The following is a 19,701-nucleotide window of genomic DNA, read 5'->3' as shown; positions in this document are numbered from 1 at the left end:
CATAGTTCTACCTTGTAGCAAGGAGTTTCACCAGCTATAGCCCAGTTGCTGAGAATATCTAGCCTGGATATTCTAGAGGAACAGAGGACACCCAGAGATATCCTCTCCAATGGTGCCTTCCTAAACCCCTCTTATTTCTCCCTTCCTCCTCTTCACCTCCCCCTTTTTGTCTCCTCTGTCGTCCCTTCTAACCCATCTTCTCTCTCTCCCCAAGGCACCATGGGCCAAGGCAACACGACTCTCCCACCAACCACTGGGGCGAATTCCAGCCAGACCCCAGCTGTGAGCCCCACTCACCTGGCTGCGACCGTGTTGCTCTTCACCACCTTCCTGGTGGGTGTGGTGGGGAACGGGCTGTACCTGTGGGTGCTGGGGCTGAAGATGAGGAGGACAGTGACCACGCTCTGGTTCCTCCACCTGGTCTCCTGCTACCTTCTCTTCACCCTGCTGATCCCCTTCTTCGCCGTCTATGTCCTCCTGGGTTTTCATTGGGTCTTTGGCATGGCCTTGTGCAAGTTCCTCAACACCTGCATCTCTCTGGTCATGTTCACCTCTGTCTTCCTTCTCACCCTCATCAGCCTGGACCGCTACACCCTCACTCACCACCCCATCTGGTGTCGGAATCACCGCACCATGCCCCGGGCTCAGAAGCTGGTGGTGGGCATGTGGCTGGCCTCCTTCGCTCTCAGTACTCCCTACCTGGCTTTCCGGGAGACGCACATGGTGGACGGGGGAAAAATCATCTGCATCAACAATTACGTGCTCTCCGGAGACTGGAACGGAGCCAAGCTGCAGGACCTGGGAAGACGGGTCCACATGGCCATCTTCATGATCCGGTTCCTGCTAGGCTTTCTGCTCCCCCTTTGCACCATTGCAGGCTGCTATGGCAGGGTGGGGCTGAAGATGAAGGAGAAGAAGTTGGTGTGGGCTGGGAAGCCCTTCAAAGTCATGGTGGCCGCGGTGGTTTCCTTCTTTCTTGGGTGGCTTCCCTACCACCTCTTCCATGGCTTGAAGCTCTACAAGAAGGCGGTGCCAGAGTCAGTGACGGGTGCTCTCATAGTCATTTACACCTTGTCATCCTGCTTCAATGCCTGCTTTACCCCCATCCTCTACCTCTTCGTGGGGGAGAAGTTCTGGCAGGTCTTCAGGACGTCTCTTCTCACTCTGGTCAAAGCAGCTTTTGTTGATGATCTTGGCAGCAGTGCCCCTGAGAATAGTGGAAGACAAGGATCTGAAGTTGAGAACACAAAACAGGAGATGGTCTGAGATTACCCAGATTTAGGGAGAATGGAAAACTTGCCATCTCAGTGGTTCCTAGATCCCTGATGGTTCTAAAACCTGATGGGTCCCAGGTACCTCACTGTTTATAAACCCTGCAGTGTCCCTGAATTCTAGATTCCCTGCTCTCTCCAGAATCCCATATGTTCTAGGTCTCTCAATTTTTTCATACTCAATGGGCCGTCAATGGCACCAAAACAGTAGTCGGCTCCAGACTCTTGTTTGGTTTTGATCTCTCAGTGTGTTCTCACCTGAGTCACTCTCTTGGATTCTGCCTCACTAGCAGGCTCTGGAATCTCATTTATTGTAAGCCTCTCGGTGGGGTGGTACTCAAAGTCCATGTCTTCTAGATTCCTGACTGGACCAAAGACATCACTGGATTCTAGAATCATAGAATCATAGAATATCAGGGTTGGAAGGGACCTCAGGAGGTCATCTAGTCCAACCCCCTGCTCAAAGCAGGACCAATCCCCAATTAAATCATCCCAGCCAGGGCTTTGTCAAGCCGGGCCTTAAAAACTTCTAAGGAAGGAGATTCTACCACCTCCCTAGGTAACGCATTCCAGTGTTTCACCACCCTCCTAGTGAAAAAGTTTTTCCTAATATCCAACCTAAACCTCCCCCACTGCAACTTGAGACCATTACTCCTTGTCCTGTCATCTTCTACCACTGAGAATAGTCTAGAACCATCCTCTTTGGAACCACCTCTCAGGTAGTTGAAAGCAGCTGTCAAATCCCCCCTCATTCTTCTCTTCTGAAGACTAAACAATCCCAGTTCCCTCAGCCTCTCCTCATAAGTCATGTGTTCCAGACCCCTAATCATTTTTGTTGCCCTTCGCTGGACTCTCTCCAATTTATCCACATCCTTCTTGTAGTGTGGGGCCCAAAACTGGACACAGTACTCCAGATGAGGCCTCACCAATGTCGAATAGAGGGGAACGATCACGTCCCTCGATCTGCTCGCTATGCCCCTACTTATACATCCCAAAATGCCATTGGCCTTCTTGGCAACAAGGGCACACTGCTGACTCATATCCAGCTTTTCATCCACTGTAACCCCTAGGTCCTTTTCCGCAGAACTGCTGCCTAGCCATTCGGTCCCTAGTCTGTAGCTGTGCATTGGGTTCTTCCGTCCTAAGTGCAGGACCCTGCATTTATCCTTATTGAACCTCATCAGGTTTCTTTTGGCCCAATCCTCCAATTTGTCCAGGTCCCTCTGTATCCTATCTCTGCCCTCCAACGTATCTACCACTCCTCCCAGTTTAGTATCATCCGCAAATTTGCTGAGAGTGCAATCCACACCATCCTCCAGATCATTTATGAAGATATTGAACAAAACCGGCCCCAGGACCGACCCCTGGGGCACTCCACTTGACACCGGCTGCCAACTAGACATGGAGCCATTGATCACTACCCGTTGAGCCCGACAATCTAGCCAACTTTCTACCCACCTTATAGTACATTCATCCAGCCCATACTTCTTTAACTTGCTGACAAGAATACTGTGGGAGACCGTGTCAAAAGCTTTGCTAAAGTCAAGAAACAATACATCCACTGCTTTCCCTTCATCCACAGAATCAGTAATCTCATCATAGAAGGCGATTAGATTAGTCAGGCATGACCTTCCCTTGGTGAATCCATGCTGACTGTTCCTGATCACTTTACTCTCGTCTAAGTGCTTCAGGATTGATTCCTTGAGGAATCATGCTCCATGATTTTTCCGGGGACTGAGGTGAGGCTGACCGGCCTTTTTCAAACCACATAAAATCCAACAGGTTCCAGATTGCTTGCTAAAAGTCTCATCCTGGTCCTAGATTTCCAAATCATAGAATCATAGAATATGAGGGTTGGAAGGGACCTCAGGAGGTCATCTAGTCCAACCCCCTGCTCAAAGAAGGACCAATCCCCAACTAAATCATCCCAGCCAGGGCTTTGTCAAGCCTGACCTTAAAAACTTCTAAGGAAGGAGATTCCACCACCTCCCTAGGTAATGCATTCCAGTGTTTCACCACCCTCCTAGTGAAAAAGTTTTTCCTAATATCCAACCTAAACCTCCCCCACTGCAACTTCAGACTGTCTCCCACAGTATTCTTGCCAGCAAGTTAAAGACGTATGGGCTGGATGAATGGACTATACGGTGGGTAGAAAGTTGGCTAGATTGTCGGGCTCAATGGGTAGTGATCCATGGCTCCATGTCTAGTTGGCAGCTGGTATCAAGTGGAGTGCCCCAAGGGTCGGTCCTCGAGCTGGTTTTGTTCAATATTTTCATTAATGATCTGGAGGATGGTGTGGCTGCACCCTCAGCAAGTTTGCAGATGACACTAAACTGGGAGGAGAGGTAGATACGCTAGAGGGTAGGGATAGGATACAGAGGGCCCTAGACAAATTAGAGGATTGGGCCAAAAGAAATCTGATGAGGTTCAACAAAGACAATTGCAGAGTCCTGCACTTAGGACGGAAGAATCCCATGCACCGCTACAGACTGGGGACCGAATGGCTCGGCAGCAGTTCTGTAGAAAATGACCTAGGGGTTACAGTGGACGAGAAGATGGATATGAGTCAACAGTGTGCCCTTGTTGCCAAGAACGCCAATGGCATTTTGGGCTGTATAAGTAGAGGCATTGCCAGCAGATCGAGGGACGTGATCGTTCCCCTCTATTCGACATTGGTGAGGCCTCATCTGGAGTACTGTGTCCAGATTTGGGCCCCACACTACTAGAAGGAGGTGGAAATATTGGAAAACGTCCAGCGGAGGGCAACAAAAATGATTAGGAGACTGGAACACATGACTTATGAGGAGAGGCTGAGGGAACTGGGATTGTTTAGTCTGCGGAAGAGAAGAATGAGGAGGGCTTTGATAGCTGCTTTCAACTACCTCAAAGGGGTTCCAAAGAGGATGGATCTAGACTGTTCTCAGGGGTAGCAGATGACAGAACGAGGAGTAATGGTCTCAAGTAGCAGAGCGGGAGGTTTAGGTTGGATATTAGGGGAAAAAAGTTCACTAGGAGGGTGGTGAAGCACTGGAATGCGTTACCTAGGGAGGTGGTGGAACCTCCATCCTTAGAGGTTTTTAAGGCCCGGCTTGACAAAGCCCTGGCTGGGATGATTTATTTGCGGATTGGTCCTTCTTTGAGCAGGGGGTGGGACTAGATGACCTCCTGAGGTCCCTTCCAACCCTGATATTCTATGATTCTATGGTCTAGTTCTTCAAGGGCTCCAAACACCTATATGTCTGAAAAAGCAATTGGATCCTGTGAATTCTAGATGTGCAGTTAGTTCTAGAAACTCCAGGGTTACAAGCCACTCCATTTTAAAAAAAACTATGGAAGCTCGAGCCTTTTACAAGCAAGACCCCTCGGGGCAGCATATCTGGAACTGAGAACATTCTCCGCTTTGAGGGCGAGGTCCATGGAATCACATGTGCATGGAGGGCTGCAGAACAGAGCAGTGGGAGTCACTCCCTGGAGCTGGAGAAGGGAGGAGGACTGGCTGCCTTGCAGGAGGGGGGCAGCAAGCCCCCTGGGCAGAGCACTGCTGCAGGCAGAGACCCAGGCAGCTAAAGGCAGCTCCTGGCAGGCTGCAGGGATCTGCAGACTGAGGCCCTGACACACGGGCAAAGAGGGTGCTGGAGCCACTGAAGGAAGTGGCTAGATCATGGACCGCAGTTTGCCACTGAAGGGAGTGGCCGGACAGTAGACTACAGGTCCCCCCGGAAGGGGGGGACAGAGTGTGGCGCAGCCAGGGGGCAGTGTCACTGTAGGAGGACGCCGTGGTCCTGGGAGTGATGTGGGTCCAGGAACAGAGGTGACAGCAGGCAAGACGCCACCAGAAGAGGGCACAGCGCTAATTCCCTGGACAGCCAGCAGGAGGCACCGCAGTGGTGAGTCGCGCCCCACCACAGTGTTCATCTGGGAACCCCCCAAAAAGAGAATCATAACAAATAATTACCAATTATTTTGGAATATTAAGCCTGTAAGGCAATAGGGCATGGAATGGACAGGCCAGATCCTCAGCCAGTGTAAATCAGTGTCGCTCTGTTGACTTCACGTCAGAGTTCTCGGGTTCTTCTCCTGCCTCTGGGAGGGGAGCAGGGTCTAGCAGGGTAGAGTGCGGGGGCTAGGAGCAAGGACTCCTTGGTTCAATCCCCAGCTCTGGGAGGGCAGTGGTCTCTAGCAGTTAGAGCAAACTTAGTAACACCAAAACGTTTAGTGAATTAGTATCAAGTTTGCCAAATTGTTTCGTTCAATCATCAAAAATCGGACATTTTCTTTTTCAAAATGGCATTGTCTTGAAATGTGCTTCAATTTTATTTAAAATGTGTAAAATCTAAGCTCACAAAGAAAACCATTTTCTTCGGACTGAAACAATCACTTTTCATTTTGTCAAAAAAATTCATTTGGGGTCATCTCCAAATAAGTGCCCCTCTCCCAATTTTTTGGAATAATTGGAGACCCGAAAAATCGGTTATTAGCACAGGACTTACATGCCATCAGTGGTCCCAATTCAGACCCATTGTGGCTGAAGACACCAGGTCAAAGGTGATAATAGAGATGAGAACACAAACATCTCCCTTCATAGATCAAAAGAGCAGTGACCATGTCGCTAAGCCCCCTTGAGTCAGCTCAGCGTGGGTGTTCCTCACCCACAATTTCTGGTGGAAGCCGTACCTCGCAGAGGTGTGAACTGCTATTAAGCACAGATGCAAAGCAGCTTGAGGAGCGGACTCACTTTTGCAGTATGGCTGCATTGGCCCCCGGTCCTGTTGCGTAGCTGATCTCAGGGGCCATCCAGGTTCGAGGTTTCCTGAAATTCTGCCTCTTTGCTACTTCCCCTCGCTCTGCACCGAGAACATTAGAACCATCTGAAAACGTTCAACCAGCACGTGCGGGGGTGGAGGGGGAGCCTGTATCGCGGGAACCAAATGACCCCAAATTTGCATTAAAAACCCCACCCCCGCCTCCATTCCAGAGTGCCTTTTTTCAAGGCAGTTTCCCCAGGCACGGGGGCGTCAGTGCAATTTGTGAATATTAACAGCAGCTCGTCATCAGGGCACTGCATCGCGTGAAATCCCCAATTAAACGACCACCCTTTGCTCCAGCAGAGCCCCGGCAGCTTGGTGCCACTTTCCAGGTGTAAGCACAGTCTGGATGAGCTCTCCTCTGGCATCTAGTGCTGAGCTGTGGGAAAAGTCTTCGGAAGCTGAGCTCGTTTGAATGGACACACCCGCCCTGCGGAGGTGCTCAGCGTGGTGGGACTGCTTGCCCAAATGATCACTTCTGGCTGGTTTTGGATCCCCAGTCTCCTTGTTATTGGGGCAGGAGTAAGAAAGCGTTATTATCCTTGTTGTGTGGACCAAGGGCAGCAGAACTGTATCTTGCACACCCTCAACTCAACAGCGATCGCTAGGCAGGGGACATGGGTTCCAAAGCCCAATGAGTGGAGGAAGGGTGGGGACAGGTACTTGTATCTGGGTGCTGTTTTAGGGTCATAGACACCATTTGACCTTTTGTCTCTCCATGGTATAATAAAAGAGCTAATTTAGATTCAATTGAAAGTCTTCTTACAGGCTACAGAGCTGAACTCCCTGACGGCTAGGTCTAATATTTGGGACAGTGTCTCTATTGCAAGAGACTGCCCAGTGTGCACCGGTAGTCAGGATCCCCCACTAACAGCTGAGATCACTGAGAGCTCTGTTAAGTGTGGGGGGGGCGCCTGAAGACATCTTGGCAAGTGGCTAGCTGGCAGAGAGGTGCGGCAAGTGGCTAGCAAGGTGTCTGGTGGAGAGGCATGGCAAGCGGCAAGCCGGGAGGCTGGTGGAGAGGTGCGGCACGTCACTAGCAGAGACATGAGGCCAGCAGGGTGGCTGGTGGAGAGGCATGGCAAGTGGCCAGCAGCGAAGCTGGTGAAGAGGGCCAGAGCAGAGACCTGCAGAGGCCCGGCAATTGGCTGTTGGGGTGACGAGTGACGAGCAGTGCCATGTGTAAGGTGCCTCCTTACCCCGCTCCCGCCTTCCACCCAGGGTGAGAGGTGACCTCTGTGGATGAACCTCTGAAGTCTGGGGCTGCACTGGCCAAGGACAGCAACTGTGAGTGGGGTACAGAGAAGGGATGGGCACGTTAAAGGGACATTGCTGGACTTAAGACCCTGAGGGGACCTACTTGGGGGTGGGTCTTTTACCCATGGTTTGTGTTTATGAACCCTAGTTGTGGTGTTTTCCCAAATTAATGCTGAAATACTTCCCTCCTTTTATTAAAAGTTTTTGCTACACTCAGACTCTGCTTGCAAGAGGGGAAGTATTGCCTCTGAGAGGCGCCCAGGGGGTGGTGTGTAATTGTCCCAGGTCACTGGGTGGGGGCTCGAGCCGGTTTTGTGTTGTACTGTTGAAAAGGAAATGCTAGATACTGAACCTGGCCCTTGTTGCTGCTGGCTCCACCTGGCAGAAGCGTTACCCAAGTCGATGCGAGTCTGCAACTGGTTTTCAGAGCGGTGTAAAAAAATTAAGAGCAGCTCCTTCGCATATGGCTTTAAGTGAGGGCCCTGGATCCCAAACCCCCAAATCTGCCCTATTCACTCCATCACCGCCTTCCTCAGAGACAGCCAGATTCAAGCCAAACCAAGTAGGTGCGTGGATTTCAGAGCATTTTGACTCGTTGGTTCTGAGAGGAAAAGTTTTCTCCACAGGCGCAGATGCAGGAGCGCCCTTAGCAGATCTCCTCTGGGAGTCACAGACCATGGGCCGTTTCGAGCTTAGCGTCGGCAGCACCCAGTTCCACATGGCCCTCTGAATCCAACAGCCCTTTCCTCTCTGAATGCTCTCGTCCAACCCTGGGGCATCAGCCTGGCCACACATGTATGTATGTATAAATATATATACTCAGATACATACACACGGAGATACGCACTAAAACAGGTATTTAAAAACCCAATCGTATCCTATCAGTTCTAGACATTGGAGTGGTTCTTGAACCTCTTCAGTCCTAGGTCTGAAAAAGGTTTTTTAAAACCCAAACTGGTCCTCTGTGGTCTAGGATGTCATATAGGAGGTCGGAAACTAGACTACATAGGACCTGTTTGGGTTTTAAAATTTTAACAGACCTAGACCCCAAGAGGTTCAAGAACCAGCCAAATATCTAGAATGCTATCAACGTTCCTCCCCCACTCTGAACTCTAGGGTACAGGTGTGGGGACCTGCATGAAAACCTCCTAAGCTTACTTGCACCAGCTTAGGTTAAAACTTCCCCAAGGTACAAATTAATTTTATCCTTTGTCCCTGGATCTCCACTGCCACCACCAAACTCTAACTGGGTTGACTGGGAAACGTAGTTTGGACACGTCTTTCCCCCCAAAATCCTCCCAACCCTTGCACCCCACTTCCTGGGAAAGGTTTGGTAAAAATCCTCACCAATTTGCATAGGTGACCACAGACCCAAACCCTTGCATCTGAGAACAATGAAAAAGCATTCAGTTTTCTTACAAGAAGACTTTTAATAGAAGTAAAGAAATCCCCTCTGTAAAATCAGGATGGTAGATACCTTACAGGGTAATTAGATTCAAAACATAGAGAATCCCTCTAGGCAAAACCTTAAGTTACAAAAAAGACACACAGACAGGAATAGTCATTCTATTCAGCACAGTTCCTTTCTCAGCCATTTAAAGAAATCATAATCTAACACATACCTAGCTAGATTACTTACTAAAAGTTCGAAGACTCCATTCCTGTTCTATCCCTGGCAAAAGCAGCATACAGACAGACACAGACCCTTTGTTTCTCTCCCTCCTCCCAGCTTTTGAAAGTATCTTGTCTCCTCATTGGTCATTTTGGTCAGGTGCCAGCGAGGTTACCTTTAGCTTCTTAACCCTTTACAGGTGAGAGGATTTTTCCTCTGACCAGGAGGGATTTTAAAGGGGTTTACCCTTCCCTTTATATTTATGACAAATGCATAGGATCCTATAGGCTTTTGAAACAAACAGGGACTTGGAAAACATGATCATAGAATCAGAAAAGATTAGGGTTGGAAGAGACCTCAGGAGGTCATCTAGTCCAACTCCCTATTCAAAGCAGGACCAACCCCAACTAAATCATCCCAGCCAGGGCTTTGTCAAGCCAGACCTTAAAAACCCCTAAGGATGGAGATTTCACCACCTCCCTAGGGAACCCATTCCAGTGCTTCACCACCCTCCTTGTGAAATAGTTTTTCCTAATATCCAACCTAGACCTCCCGCACTGCAACTTGAGACCATTCCTCCTTGTTCTGTCGTCTGCCACAACTGAGAACAGCCGAGCTCCATCCTCTTTGGAACCCCCTTTCAGGTAGTTGAAGGCTGCTCTCAAATCCCCCCTCACTCTTCTCTTCTGCAGACTAAACAAGCCCAGTTCCCTCAGCCTCTCCTCGTAAGTCATGTGCCCCAGCCCCCTGATCATTTTCGTTGCCCTCCGCTGGACTCTCTCCAGTTTGTCCACATCCTTTCTGTAGTGGGGGTCCCAAAACTGGACACAATACCCCAGATATGGCCTCACCAGTGCCAAATACAGGGGAATAATCACTTCCCTCGATCTGCTGGCAATGCTCCTATTAATGCAGCCCAATATGCCATTAGCCTTCTTGGCAACAAGGACACACTGTTGACTCATATCCAGCATCTCATCCACTGTAATCCCCAGTTCCTTTTCTGCAGAACTGCTGCTTAGCCATTTGGTCCCTAGTCTGTAGCAGAGCATGGGATTCTTCGGTCCTAAGAGCAGGACTCCGCACTTGTCCTTGCTGAACCTCATCAGATTTCTTTTGGCCCAATCCTCCAATTCGCCTAAGTCACTTTGGATCCTATCCCTACTCTCTGGCATATCTACCTCTCCCCCCAGCTTAGTGTCATCTGCGAACTTGCTGAGGGTGCAATCCATCCCATCATCCAGATCATTAAAGTAGACATTGAACTGTGACTTGTGACCCAATGTTTGTGGTACCCCAAACTGAAAATGCCAAGGTGAGGGTGGGCTGCAAAAAAGGAGAGCAGATTCTCTTAAAACTGGTGGTTAACACTGTAGTTAGATTCACCAACCAGTCACACACCGTGTTCCTGGTCCACAACACGGGTTATTGAGAAGTCAAAAGAAAAAGAAAGAAATCACACAGACCCCTTTATTGCATTCCAGTCACAGGCTCCCAGTCAGCAAATAACTCCAGTAAAGTGAGAAGTTACTTAAAATTCTGTTCACTATACAAAATATTCTGGTCCCCAAAGGGCCAACCACATTCCCAGATCAATACTAGTTTGGATCTTACCCAAAATGCCATGCTGCCAGCCAATCCTTTCGTATCTAAAAACTAAAGGTTTTATTATTAACTAAAAGAAAAGAAAGAGAAGAGAGTTGTTAAAGGGTGAAAGCAATCAGATACGTACATATGATTTCTGAGTCCATAGATCAGGTTCCTCGCAGCACTGGCGAGTTTGCTGGCTTGTAAAGTTCTTCTGGAACACACCCAAAGCTTGGATGGGCCTGTCAGATCTTTGTTGAGAGCTGCAGTGTGCAGAGAAGTTGCTCCAGAGGTGAGAAGCCGGGTTGAAGACAAAATGGAGAAGATGTAACTGCCTTTTATGTTTGCCACATGGCTTGTACATCCTCTGTCCCAAACACAAGCTCCCACCATATGGGCATGGAAAAGAACTTGGAGTCCACAGGCATCTCCCTACATGTCCTGCTGACTCATAGGCGTGTCCCCTGGCTTCTCCCAACGGGCTCATTGTACAGCTGATTGCCCTGGAAGGGCCATCCAACAGGCTGGATAGTGCAGATGCCAGTGTGACTGGGGGTGTCACCCAGATTGGAGGGGACCTCGCTGGGCACCCTTTGGTCCTCCAGAATATCCAGGCTGGATATTCCCAGAAACTGGGCTATAGCCGGTGGAACTCACTGCTACAGGATAGAGCTGTGAGCAATAGGGGAGAACAAGGGGAATAGAAGATATGGGAGAAGTGGGGAAGGGGACAGTCTAGGAGATCAAATATACAGCTATGCAGAGAATACCATGTAGCTGTGATCTGGCTGGCTCAGAGGAGCAGGGAATGGGCCATGGGACCTTTCCCCTCTCAGGTGGCCAGCTCTAATCTGGCCCCAGGGCAGGGGATCATGCCTACTCAGTTAGGGGGGGATCGGTGCTCTTGACTCTTAGCATGCAGGAGCTGGTGCCGGTGGAACTCACTGCTGCAAGGAAGAAAAAGCCACCCATCCCCCACCCCATCTCTTGTGCTCATCTGCCAGTCACAGGAACTGCTGCTCCACCCTGACTCGTGAGAGGGTGCAGAGTCCTTCTCACCCTCATTGTAACACAGGAAGCCTCAATCCACTGAGCTGCTTCTCTGCCCCCCAGCCAGGCTGCCAGCCCTGCAGCGGGGACCTCGGGGATTTTGCCTCTGTCTGGGATTGCCTCCTTCACAGCCTTATTAGCATGGAGTCCTGTCTGCTCTGCAGAATGGCCTAATGGTTAGAGAATGCGGGAGGGGCTGGGAGCCAAGACTCCTGGGCTCTGGGAGGGACGTGGGATCCTGTTGCTTAGACTCCCCAAAGGGGGAACACCTCATCTGATTAACAGGAAACAAAGCAGAAAAATTCACCCACGTCACAGACATCCCCTGCCACCTCTGTCTATTGTGTGCCCTGTGTTAACCCCAGGGCTATCGGTGGCAGGGACTTTTACAGGCCAACCCTACTGATACCAGCGGCAGGGAGTTTTACAGGAGAACCCCACTGATACCCAGTGGCAGGGAGTCCCACTGGTTTCCCTTTACAATAGCCAATTTTTGTGGCTCCTAGGTGGCCTTAGCAAGGAAATTCCCCTTTAGACCAATGCTGGGCCCTCTTCCCATTGTTTTGACTCACCTGGGCAGCGGGTGGTGGAAACACGGACCCAGCAGAGAGACTCAGATGACATGTGTTTGCCCAGCAAAGCGTCTACGTGTCTGTCCCCAACTCAGCTTTGCCCTGTGTGTTGAGTTCACTCCCCTTAACTCTGTGTCTTCTACATGCGCCACCCCCACCTGCTCTCTCACATTGAAAAGCTGCAAACCATAAACGGAAATGGTCATTCGGACACTGTCTTAGCAGAGCAACCACCTAAGAAACAGCCATTGCTTTACAACTAGCTCCCACTCCCCTCTCACAGCCGGGGCTGGAGCCCAGTGGGAGGTGTAGTCATGGCCTCAAACCCCGCTGCCCCTCAGCGCCTCAGATTGCCCATTTGTAAAAACTGGGGGACTGCTCCTGACCTCCTTGACAATGTTCTTTGAGATCTACTGAGGACAAGCACGAGAGAAGAGCTAGCTATTGCTATTATAATACACAGACTCTCCTATAATACACCACACCCAATGGATTTTAAACCATTTGGAAATCTAGATCCCCCGTGAAATTTTTAGATCAAGCAAAGAAGCTGGAACCTGTTGGATTCTATATGGTTTTAAAACAATCTAGAATCCACTGCGGTCCTAGCACCGGTCAGGAATCTACAACCCATGGACCCTATTGAGTGTGAACACTTTGAGAGACTTAAAACGAATATTCCAGAGCCAGCCAATGACACAGAATCCATGAGAATCAGTTAGGTTAGAATACATTGACTCTGGACCCAGCTAGAGATCTGGAACCCTTAAACACCCATTGAGTTTCATAATGTTGTGAGACCAAAAACAAATGAGACTCTGGGGCTGGCTAGTGCTCCAGAACCCTTAACATCCATTGACTTTGAAAAAATTAAGAGACCTAGAACACATAGGATTCTGCAGATAACAAGGAATCTGGAATCCCAAGGACACTGCTCGGTTTGTAAACATTGAGATACCTAGAACCCATCAGGTTTCAGAACCATCAGGGATGAAGGAACACGTGGGATGACAAGTTTCCAATGCTCTCTAACTCCTGGCACTTTCAGGCACTTGTGACCAACACCAGCACCGCATTCTTGTCGAGCAACAAGCCATGGTAGAGCAGCCAGCAGATGAAGAACGAAACCACCACAGTCACCATGACTTTGAAAGGCTTCCCGCTCCTCACCAACCCCTTCTTCTTCATCTCCAGACCTGTCCAGCCCCAGCATCCCACGCTGGTGCAGAGGGCCAATGGGAAGCCCAGCAGAAACTGCACCCTGAACAGGACTGGATGGAGACGTCTCCTCCAGGCCTGCGTCACGGCTCCATCCCCCAGAGAAGGTGTAACTATTGGTGCAGGTGACCCTGACCCCTCCATCTCCAGGAGTTCCTGGAAACCCAGTTAGGGAGCACGGAGGGCGAAAGAAACCAGCTATACAACCGCGACCAGCTTCCTAGCCCGAGCCATGGTGCGGTGATGCCAGAACCAGATGGAGGGCAGGGGAGAGTGCAGCGGTCCAGGCTGGTGAGGGTGAGGAGGAAGATGACAGAAAACATGCCCAGGGAGAGGCAGGCGTTGAGGAGCTCGCACATGGCCGTGCCGAAGACCCAGTGGAAACCCAGGCAGAGGTAGACGCGAACAGAGTTATAAAGCAGGATGTGAGCAGGTAGGTGAGCACCAGATGGAAGGACAAGAGGGAGGTCACCATCATCCTCGGTCCCAGAACCCACAGGCAGAGCCCACAGCCAGCCACCCCCAGCAGGGGGTGCCACACGCAGCTGCCACTTGACTTCCCTTCCCGACCAGGTGGGGGTTGCTCCCATTGGCTGCCAGACTGGCTGATAAGGCGGAGGTGCAATGAGGGGCTGGCCTGGCCTGGGAAGGCAGGGGGGCCGTGAGGGGCCGTGTGATGGGTTGGATCACAGAAACCCCCTTAAGAAGGGTTCCTGTCTCCAACACTCAGATACCCAGCTCCCAATGGGGTCCAAACCCCAAATAAATCCGTGTTACTCTGTATGAAGCCTATACAAGGTAAACTCAGAATTTGTTCGCCCTCTAGAACACTGATAGAGCGATATGCCCAGCTGTTTGCCCAACCTCCCCCCCCATATTAATACATACTCTGGGTTAATTAATCAGTAAAAAGTGATGTTAAATACAAAAAGTAGGATTTAAGTGGTTCCAAGTAATGACAGACAGAACAAAGTGAATTACCAAGCAAAATAAAATAACACACACAAGTCTAAGTCTAATAACAGTAAGAAAACTGAATACAGATACATCGCACCCTCAGATGTTTCAATAAGTTTCTATCACAGACTGGACACCTTCCTAGTCTGGGCCCAATCGTTTCCCCTGGTACAGCCCTTGTTCCAGCTCAGGTGGTAGCTGGGGATTTCTGTTTGCAGCCCCCTTTGTTCTGTTCCACCCCCCTTATAAATCTTTTGCATAAGGCAAGAATCAATTGTCCCTCTCTGGGTTCCCACCCCTCCTTCTAAATGGAAAAGCACCGGGTTAAAGATGGATTCCAGGACCAGGTGACATGGTCACATGTCCTGTGAGACCCCCAAGCCTCCATTCCTCCCAGCCTGACTCGCAGGAAGGCCTGCAAACAAACAGAGCCATCCACAGTCAATTGTCCTGGCTGATGGGAGCCGTCAAGATTCCAAACCGCCATTAATGGCCCACACTTCGCATAACTACAATAGGCCCTCAGAGTTATATTTGATATTTCTAGTTTCAGATACAAGAGTGATACCTTTATATAAATAGGATGGCCACTCTCAGTGGATTATAAGCTTTGTAACGATACCTTATAAGAAACCTTTTGCATGAAGCATATTCCAGTTACAGTAGATTCACACTCATTAGCATATTTTCATAAAATCATATAGAGTGCAATGTCACAGGCCGTGAAGCTGGAGAAGGCAGAGGGACCGTGAGGGGCTGGGAAGGCGGAGAAGCCGTGAGAGGCTGGGCCGGTGGGGAAGGAGGAGGGGCCGTGAGGTGCTGGGAAGGCGGAGAAGGCAGAGGGGTTGTGAGGGGCCAGGGCGGTCAGGAAGGGAGAGGGGCCGTGAGACCCTAAGGAGGAGCAGGAATAACTCAAAGGGGATTAGAGACAGCAGAGGGGAGGGAGAGAGAGAGGCAGACGTGTGCAGCTCGTGCCCTAGCAGTGAGAAACACGGCATTTCATTCTCCTCCCTGCACAAACCAATGAGACTGCAGCCACACACAGGGTAGAACCAGAAACCTGGGTCCCAGCACCTGTACCCCCGAATCTAACTCAATGCCCTCCCCACCCCTCCCAGAGCTATGGCCAGAACCCAGGAGTCCTGACTCCCAGCCCCCCCAATCCAAACTTTTGGACCCCATTCCCTTCCAAGAACTGGGACTAGAACCACTGGTTTCTGACTCCCCACACAGACCTGCTCTAACCACTAGACCCCACTGCCCTCCCCTAGCCAGGGATAGAACCCAGGAATCCTGGATCCCAGCCCCAACCCCCCCCCACCAACCACTAGACCCCACTCCCCTCAGAATTCAACCTTGGTCTTGTGTACCATGCCATTGGGGGCTGTTTTCCCAGTAGCATTGGGTTCCCATCCGGGGTTTCAGGGTCCCAGCTCCGAGGATGGGGCCTGTGTAACGAACACTCTGGGGAGGGCTGGGTGTGACTGAGATTGTATCTAGAATAGGAAGGGGCCGCATTTCACAGGAGTTGTCTCACCCAGGGATGTACCCACAACATGTAGATAACACAGGACCCCACACAACTATTGACCTGCTCTAACCACTAGACCCCACCCCACTCCGAGAGCTGGGGACAGAACCCAGGGTCCTTACTCCCAGCTGCCCCCTGCACTAGCCCATGAGACCCCACTCATCTCCCAGAAGTGGGGACAGAACCCAGGAGTCCTGGCTCCCAGCCCTCCTGCTCTAACCCCCAAGACCCCCCCACTCCTTGGCTGGGAGTTGCATCATTTGTGACTCAGATTTTGTTGTGAGCTAACGGGTCTGGGTGGTTATCTCTGGGTCATGGTGCAGCCCCCTCTCAGGAAAGGACTTCTGCAAAATACAGCCCCTTCCTCTTCACGGGGGCACACCTCAGTAGATGAGCTACTGGCCAAGCATCTAGTGCATTGGAGTTGGGGGGCTGGGAGCCAGGACTCCTGGGTTCTGGGCGAGGCTCTGGGAGGGAGAGGGGCTAATTTTAAAGCAGTGGCTGTTGCTTAGGTGGTTTATTTGCTAAGACAGTATCCAATGATCATTTCCGTTCATGGTTTGCAGCTTGTGGATCTCAGAGAGCAGGTGGGGGTGGAGCATATAGAAGACACAGAGTTAAGGGGAGTGAACTCAACACACAGGGGAGGTCTCCGGGGTGCAGGGGACAGACACACGGACGCTTTGCTGGCCAAACACACAGCATCTGAGGCTCTCTCTGCGCTGGGTCTGTGTTTCCACCACTCGCTCCCCAGGTGAGTCAAGACAATGGGCAGAGGGCTCTGTGTTGGGTCTAAAGGGGAATTTCCTTGCTAAGGCCCCCAAGAAGCCACAAAATTTGCTCTTGTAAAGGCAAACTAGTGGGACTCCCTGCCACTGGGTATCAGTGGGGTTAGCCTATGAAACTCACTGCCACTGAGTGAGAGTGAGGTTAGCCTGGGAGACTCCTTGCCACTGGGTATCAGTGGGGTCCACGTGGGGCACTCAATAGACAGAGGTAGTAGGTGAGGTCTGTGACGTGGGGGAACATTTCCCCCTTCTTTCATGTTAGTCAGATGAGTTGCTCCCCGTTTACAAAACTCTACGCCAGCGCTTCTCAACCTTCCCAGACTACTCTACCCCTTTCGGGAGTCTGGTTTGTCTTGTCTACCCCCAAGTTTCACCTCGCTTAAAAACTACTGAAATCAGACATAAAAATACGGACGTGTCACAGCGACAATTACTGAACAAGTGCTGATTTTCTCATTTTTCCCGTATAATTATAAATTAAGTGGACTATAAATGTTGGACTTACATTTCAGTGTATAGTACACAGCGCAGTCTCAGCAAGTCATGGTCTGAAATGTTAGTTTGTACTGACTACGCTGGGGCTTTTTATGTAGCCTGTGGTAAAACTAGGCAAATACCTAGGTGAGTTGATGTACCCCCGACAGACCTCTGCATACACCCACCCCTGGCTGAGAGCCTCTGCTCTAAGCCACAAGACCCCCCTTTCCTCCCGCAACCCAGGAGTTCTGACCCCTACCCCATTCCCAGAGCTGGGCGTAGAACCCAGGAGTCCTGGCTCCCAGCCTGCCCTTCTCTAACCATTCGGCCAGGCTGCAGAGCACAGAGGACACCGTGCTAACAAGGCCGTAAGGGACGCAGTCCCTTCCAGAGGCAGTAGCCCAGAGGACCCGGCTGCAGGGCTGGCAGCACGGCTGGGGGACAGAGCAGCAGCTCGGTGGCTTGAGGCTTCCTGTGTTACAATGAGAGTAAGAAGGACCCTGCGTGCTCTCTCGAGTCAGGGTGAAGCAGCAATTCCTGTGGCAGACAGATCACTACAAGAGACGGGGTAGGGGACGGGTGGCTTTTTCCACCTTGTAGCAGTGAGTGCCACCAGCACCAGCTCAACAGAACTGACCCCCACCTCCCTGAGCCACCCAGTCACTGCCCTGGAGCCAGATCGGAACCAGCAGCTCCTGGTGGGGAAGGCCCCATCTCCATTCCCCACCCCGCTGAGCCAGCCCGTTCTCCAGATCATAGCCACATGGAAGTATCAGCATAGGTGTGTATCTGACCTGCTAAACTGTCTCCGTCCCCACTCCTCCCACATCTACTATCCCTTTTTCCCTCTGCCCATAGTTCTACCTTGGTTCAAGGAGTTTCACCAGCTATAGCCCAGTTGCTGAGAATATCTAGCCTGGATATTCTAGAGGAACAGAGGACACCCAGAGATATCCTCTCCAATGGTGCCTTCCTAAACCCCTCTTATTTCTCCCTTCCTCCTCTTCCCCTCCCCCTTTTCATCTCCTCTGTCATCCCTTCTAACCCATCTTCTCTCTCTCCCCAGGGTACCATGGACCAAGGCAACACGACTCTCCCACCAACCACAGGGGTGAATTCCAGCCAGACCCCAGCTGTGAGCGCCACTCACCTGGCTGCGGCCGTGTTGCTCTTCACCACCTTCCTGGTGGGTGTGGTGGGGAATGGGCTGTACCTGTGGGTGCTGGGGCTGAAGATGAGGATGACAGTGACCACGCTCTGGTTCCTCCACCTGGTCTCCTGCTACCTCCTCTTCACCCTGCTGATCCCCTTCTTCATTGTCTATGTTCTCCTGGGTTTCCACTGGGTCTTCGGCACGGTCATGTGCAAATTCCTCAACACCTGCATCTCTCTGGGAATGTTCACCTCTGTCTTCCTTCTCACCCTCATCAGCCTGGACCGCTACACCCTCTCTCACCACCCCATCTGGTGCCGGCATCACCGCAATGTGCCCCGAGCTCGGAAGCTGGCTGTGGGTGTGTGGCTGGCCTCCTTCAGTCTCAGCGCTCCCTACCTGGCTTTCCGGGAGACCCAGGTGGTGGACGGGGGCAGAATCATCTGCGTTAACAATTACGCCCTCTCCAGAGGCTGGAATGGAGCTGAGCCACAGGAGCTGGGGAGACGGGTCCACCTGGCCATCTTCATGGTCCGGTTCCTGCTAGGCTTCCTTCTGCCCTTCTGCACCATCGTGGGATGCTATAGCCGGGTGGGGCTGAAGATGAAGGAGAAGAAGCTGGCGTGGGCTGGGAAGCCCTTCAAAGTCATGGTGGCCGCGGTGATTTCCTTCTTTCTCGGGTGGCTGCCCTACCACCTCTACCAGAGCTTGAATCTCTACAAGAAGGAGGTGCCAGAGTCAGTGACAGGCACCCTCTTGGTCATTTACACCGTCACGTCCTGCTTCAATGCCTGCTTCACCCCCATCCTCTACCTCTTTGTGGGGGAGAAGTTCTGGCAGGTCTTCAGGATGTCTCTTCTCACTCTGGTCAAAGCGGCTTTTGTTGACGATCTCGGCAGCAGTGCCCCCAAGTATAGCGGAAGACAAGGGTCTGAAGTTGAGAACACAAAACAGGAGATGGCCTGAAGATGCCCAGGTTTAGGGAGAGTTGAACATTTGGTATCCCATTTCTTTCTAGATTCCTCATGGTTCTAAAACGTGATGGGTCCCAGGTACCTCACTGTTTATAAACCCTGCAGTGTCCCTGAATTCTAGATTCTCTGCTCTCTCCAGAATCCCATACTTTCTAGGTCTCTCAATTTTTTCGTACTCAATGGGCTGTCAATGGCACCAAACCAGTAGTCAGCTCCAGAATCTTGTCTGGTTTTGATCTCTCAGTGTGTTCTCACCTGAGTGACTCTCACCTGACTGATTCTGCCTCACTAGCAGGCTCTGGAATCTCATTTATTGTAAGCCTCTCGGTGGGTTGGTACTCAAAGTCCATGGGTTCTAGATTCCTGACTGGGCCTGGGACATCACTGGATTCTGGAGTGTTTGCAAACCACATAGAATCCAACAGGTTCCAGATTGCTTGCTAAAAGTT

The 19,701-nt window shown here is 51.0% G+C and overlaps 2 protein-coding genes and 1 pseudogene across 2 annotated transcripts; 2 read left to right on the top strand and 1 right to left on the bottom strand.

The window, feature by feature from the left end:
* The first annotated feature begins 219 nt into the window (after positions 1-219).
* Positions 220-1,266, top strand: LOC141977273 (putative G-protein coupled receptor 33). The gene has a single exon (XM_074938662.1). The coding sequence runs from the start codon at positions 220-222 to the stop codon at positions 1,264-1,266; it is 1,047 nt and encodes a 348-aa protein (XP_074794763.1).
* Positions 1,267-13,198: 11,932 nt separating this feature from the next.
* On the bottom strand, positions 13,199-14,836 carry LOC141977550 (putative G-protein coupled receptor 33; annotated as a pseudogene).
* A 1,711-nt stretch (positions 14,837-16,547) lies between these two features.
* Positions 16,548-19,244, top strand: LOC141977390 (putative G-protein coupled receptor 33). The gene is made up of 2 exons (XM_074938853.1): positions 16,548-16,614; positions 18,192-19,244. The coding sequence occupies exon 2, from the start codon at positions 18,198-18,200 to the stop codon at positions 19,242-19,244; it is 1,047 nt and encodes a 348-aa protein (XP_074794954.1). The 5' UTR covers positions 16,548-16,614; positions 18,192-18,197.
* Positions 19,245-19,701: the final 457 nt, after the last annotated feature.

This window comes from Natator depressus, chromosome 24 (genome assembly GCF_965152275.1).
Source record: "Natator depressus isolate rNatDep1 chromosome 24, rNatDep2.hap1, whole genome shotgun sequence".
NCBI classification, from domain to species: domain Eukaryota; kingdom Metazoa; phylum Chordata; order Testudines; family Cheloniidae; genus Natator; species Natator depressus.
This window is presented reverse-complemented; position numbering and strand designations above follow the sequence as displayed.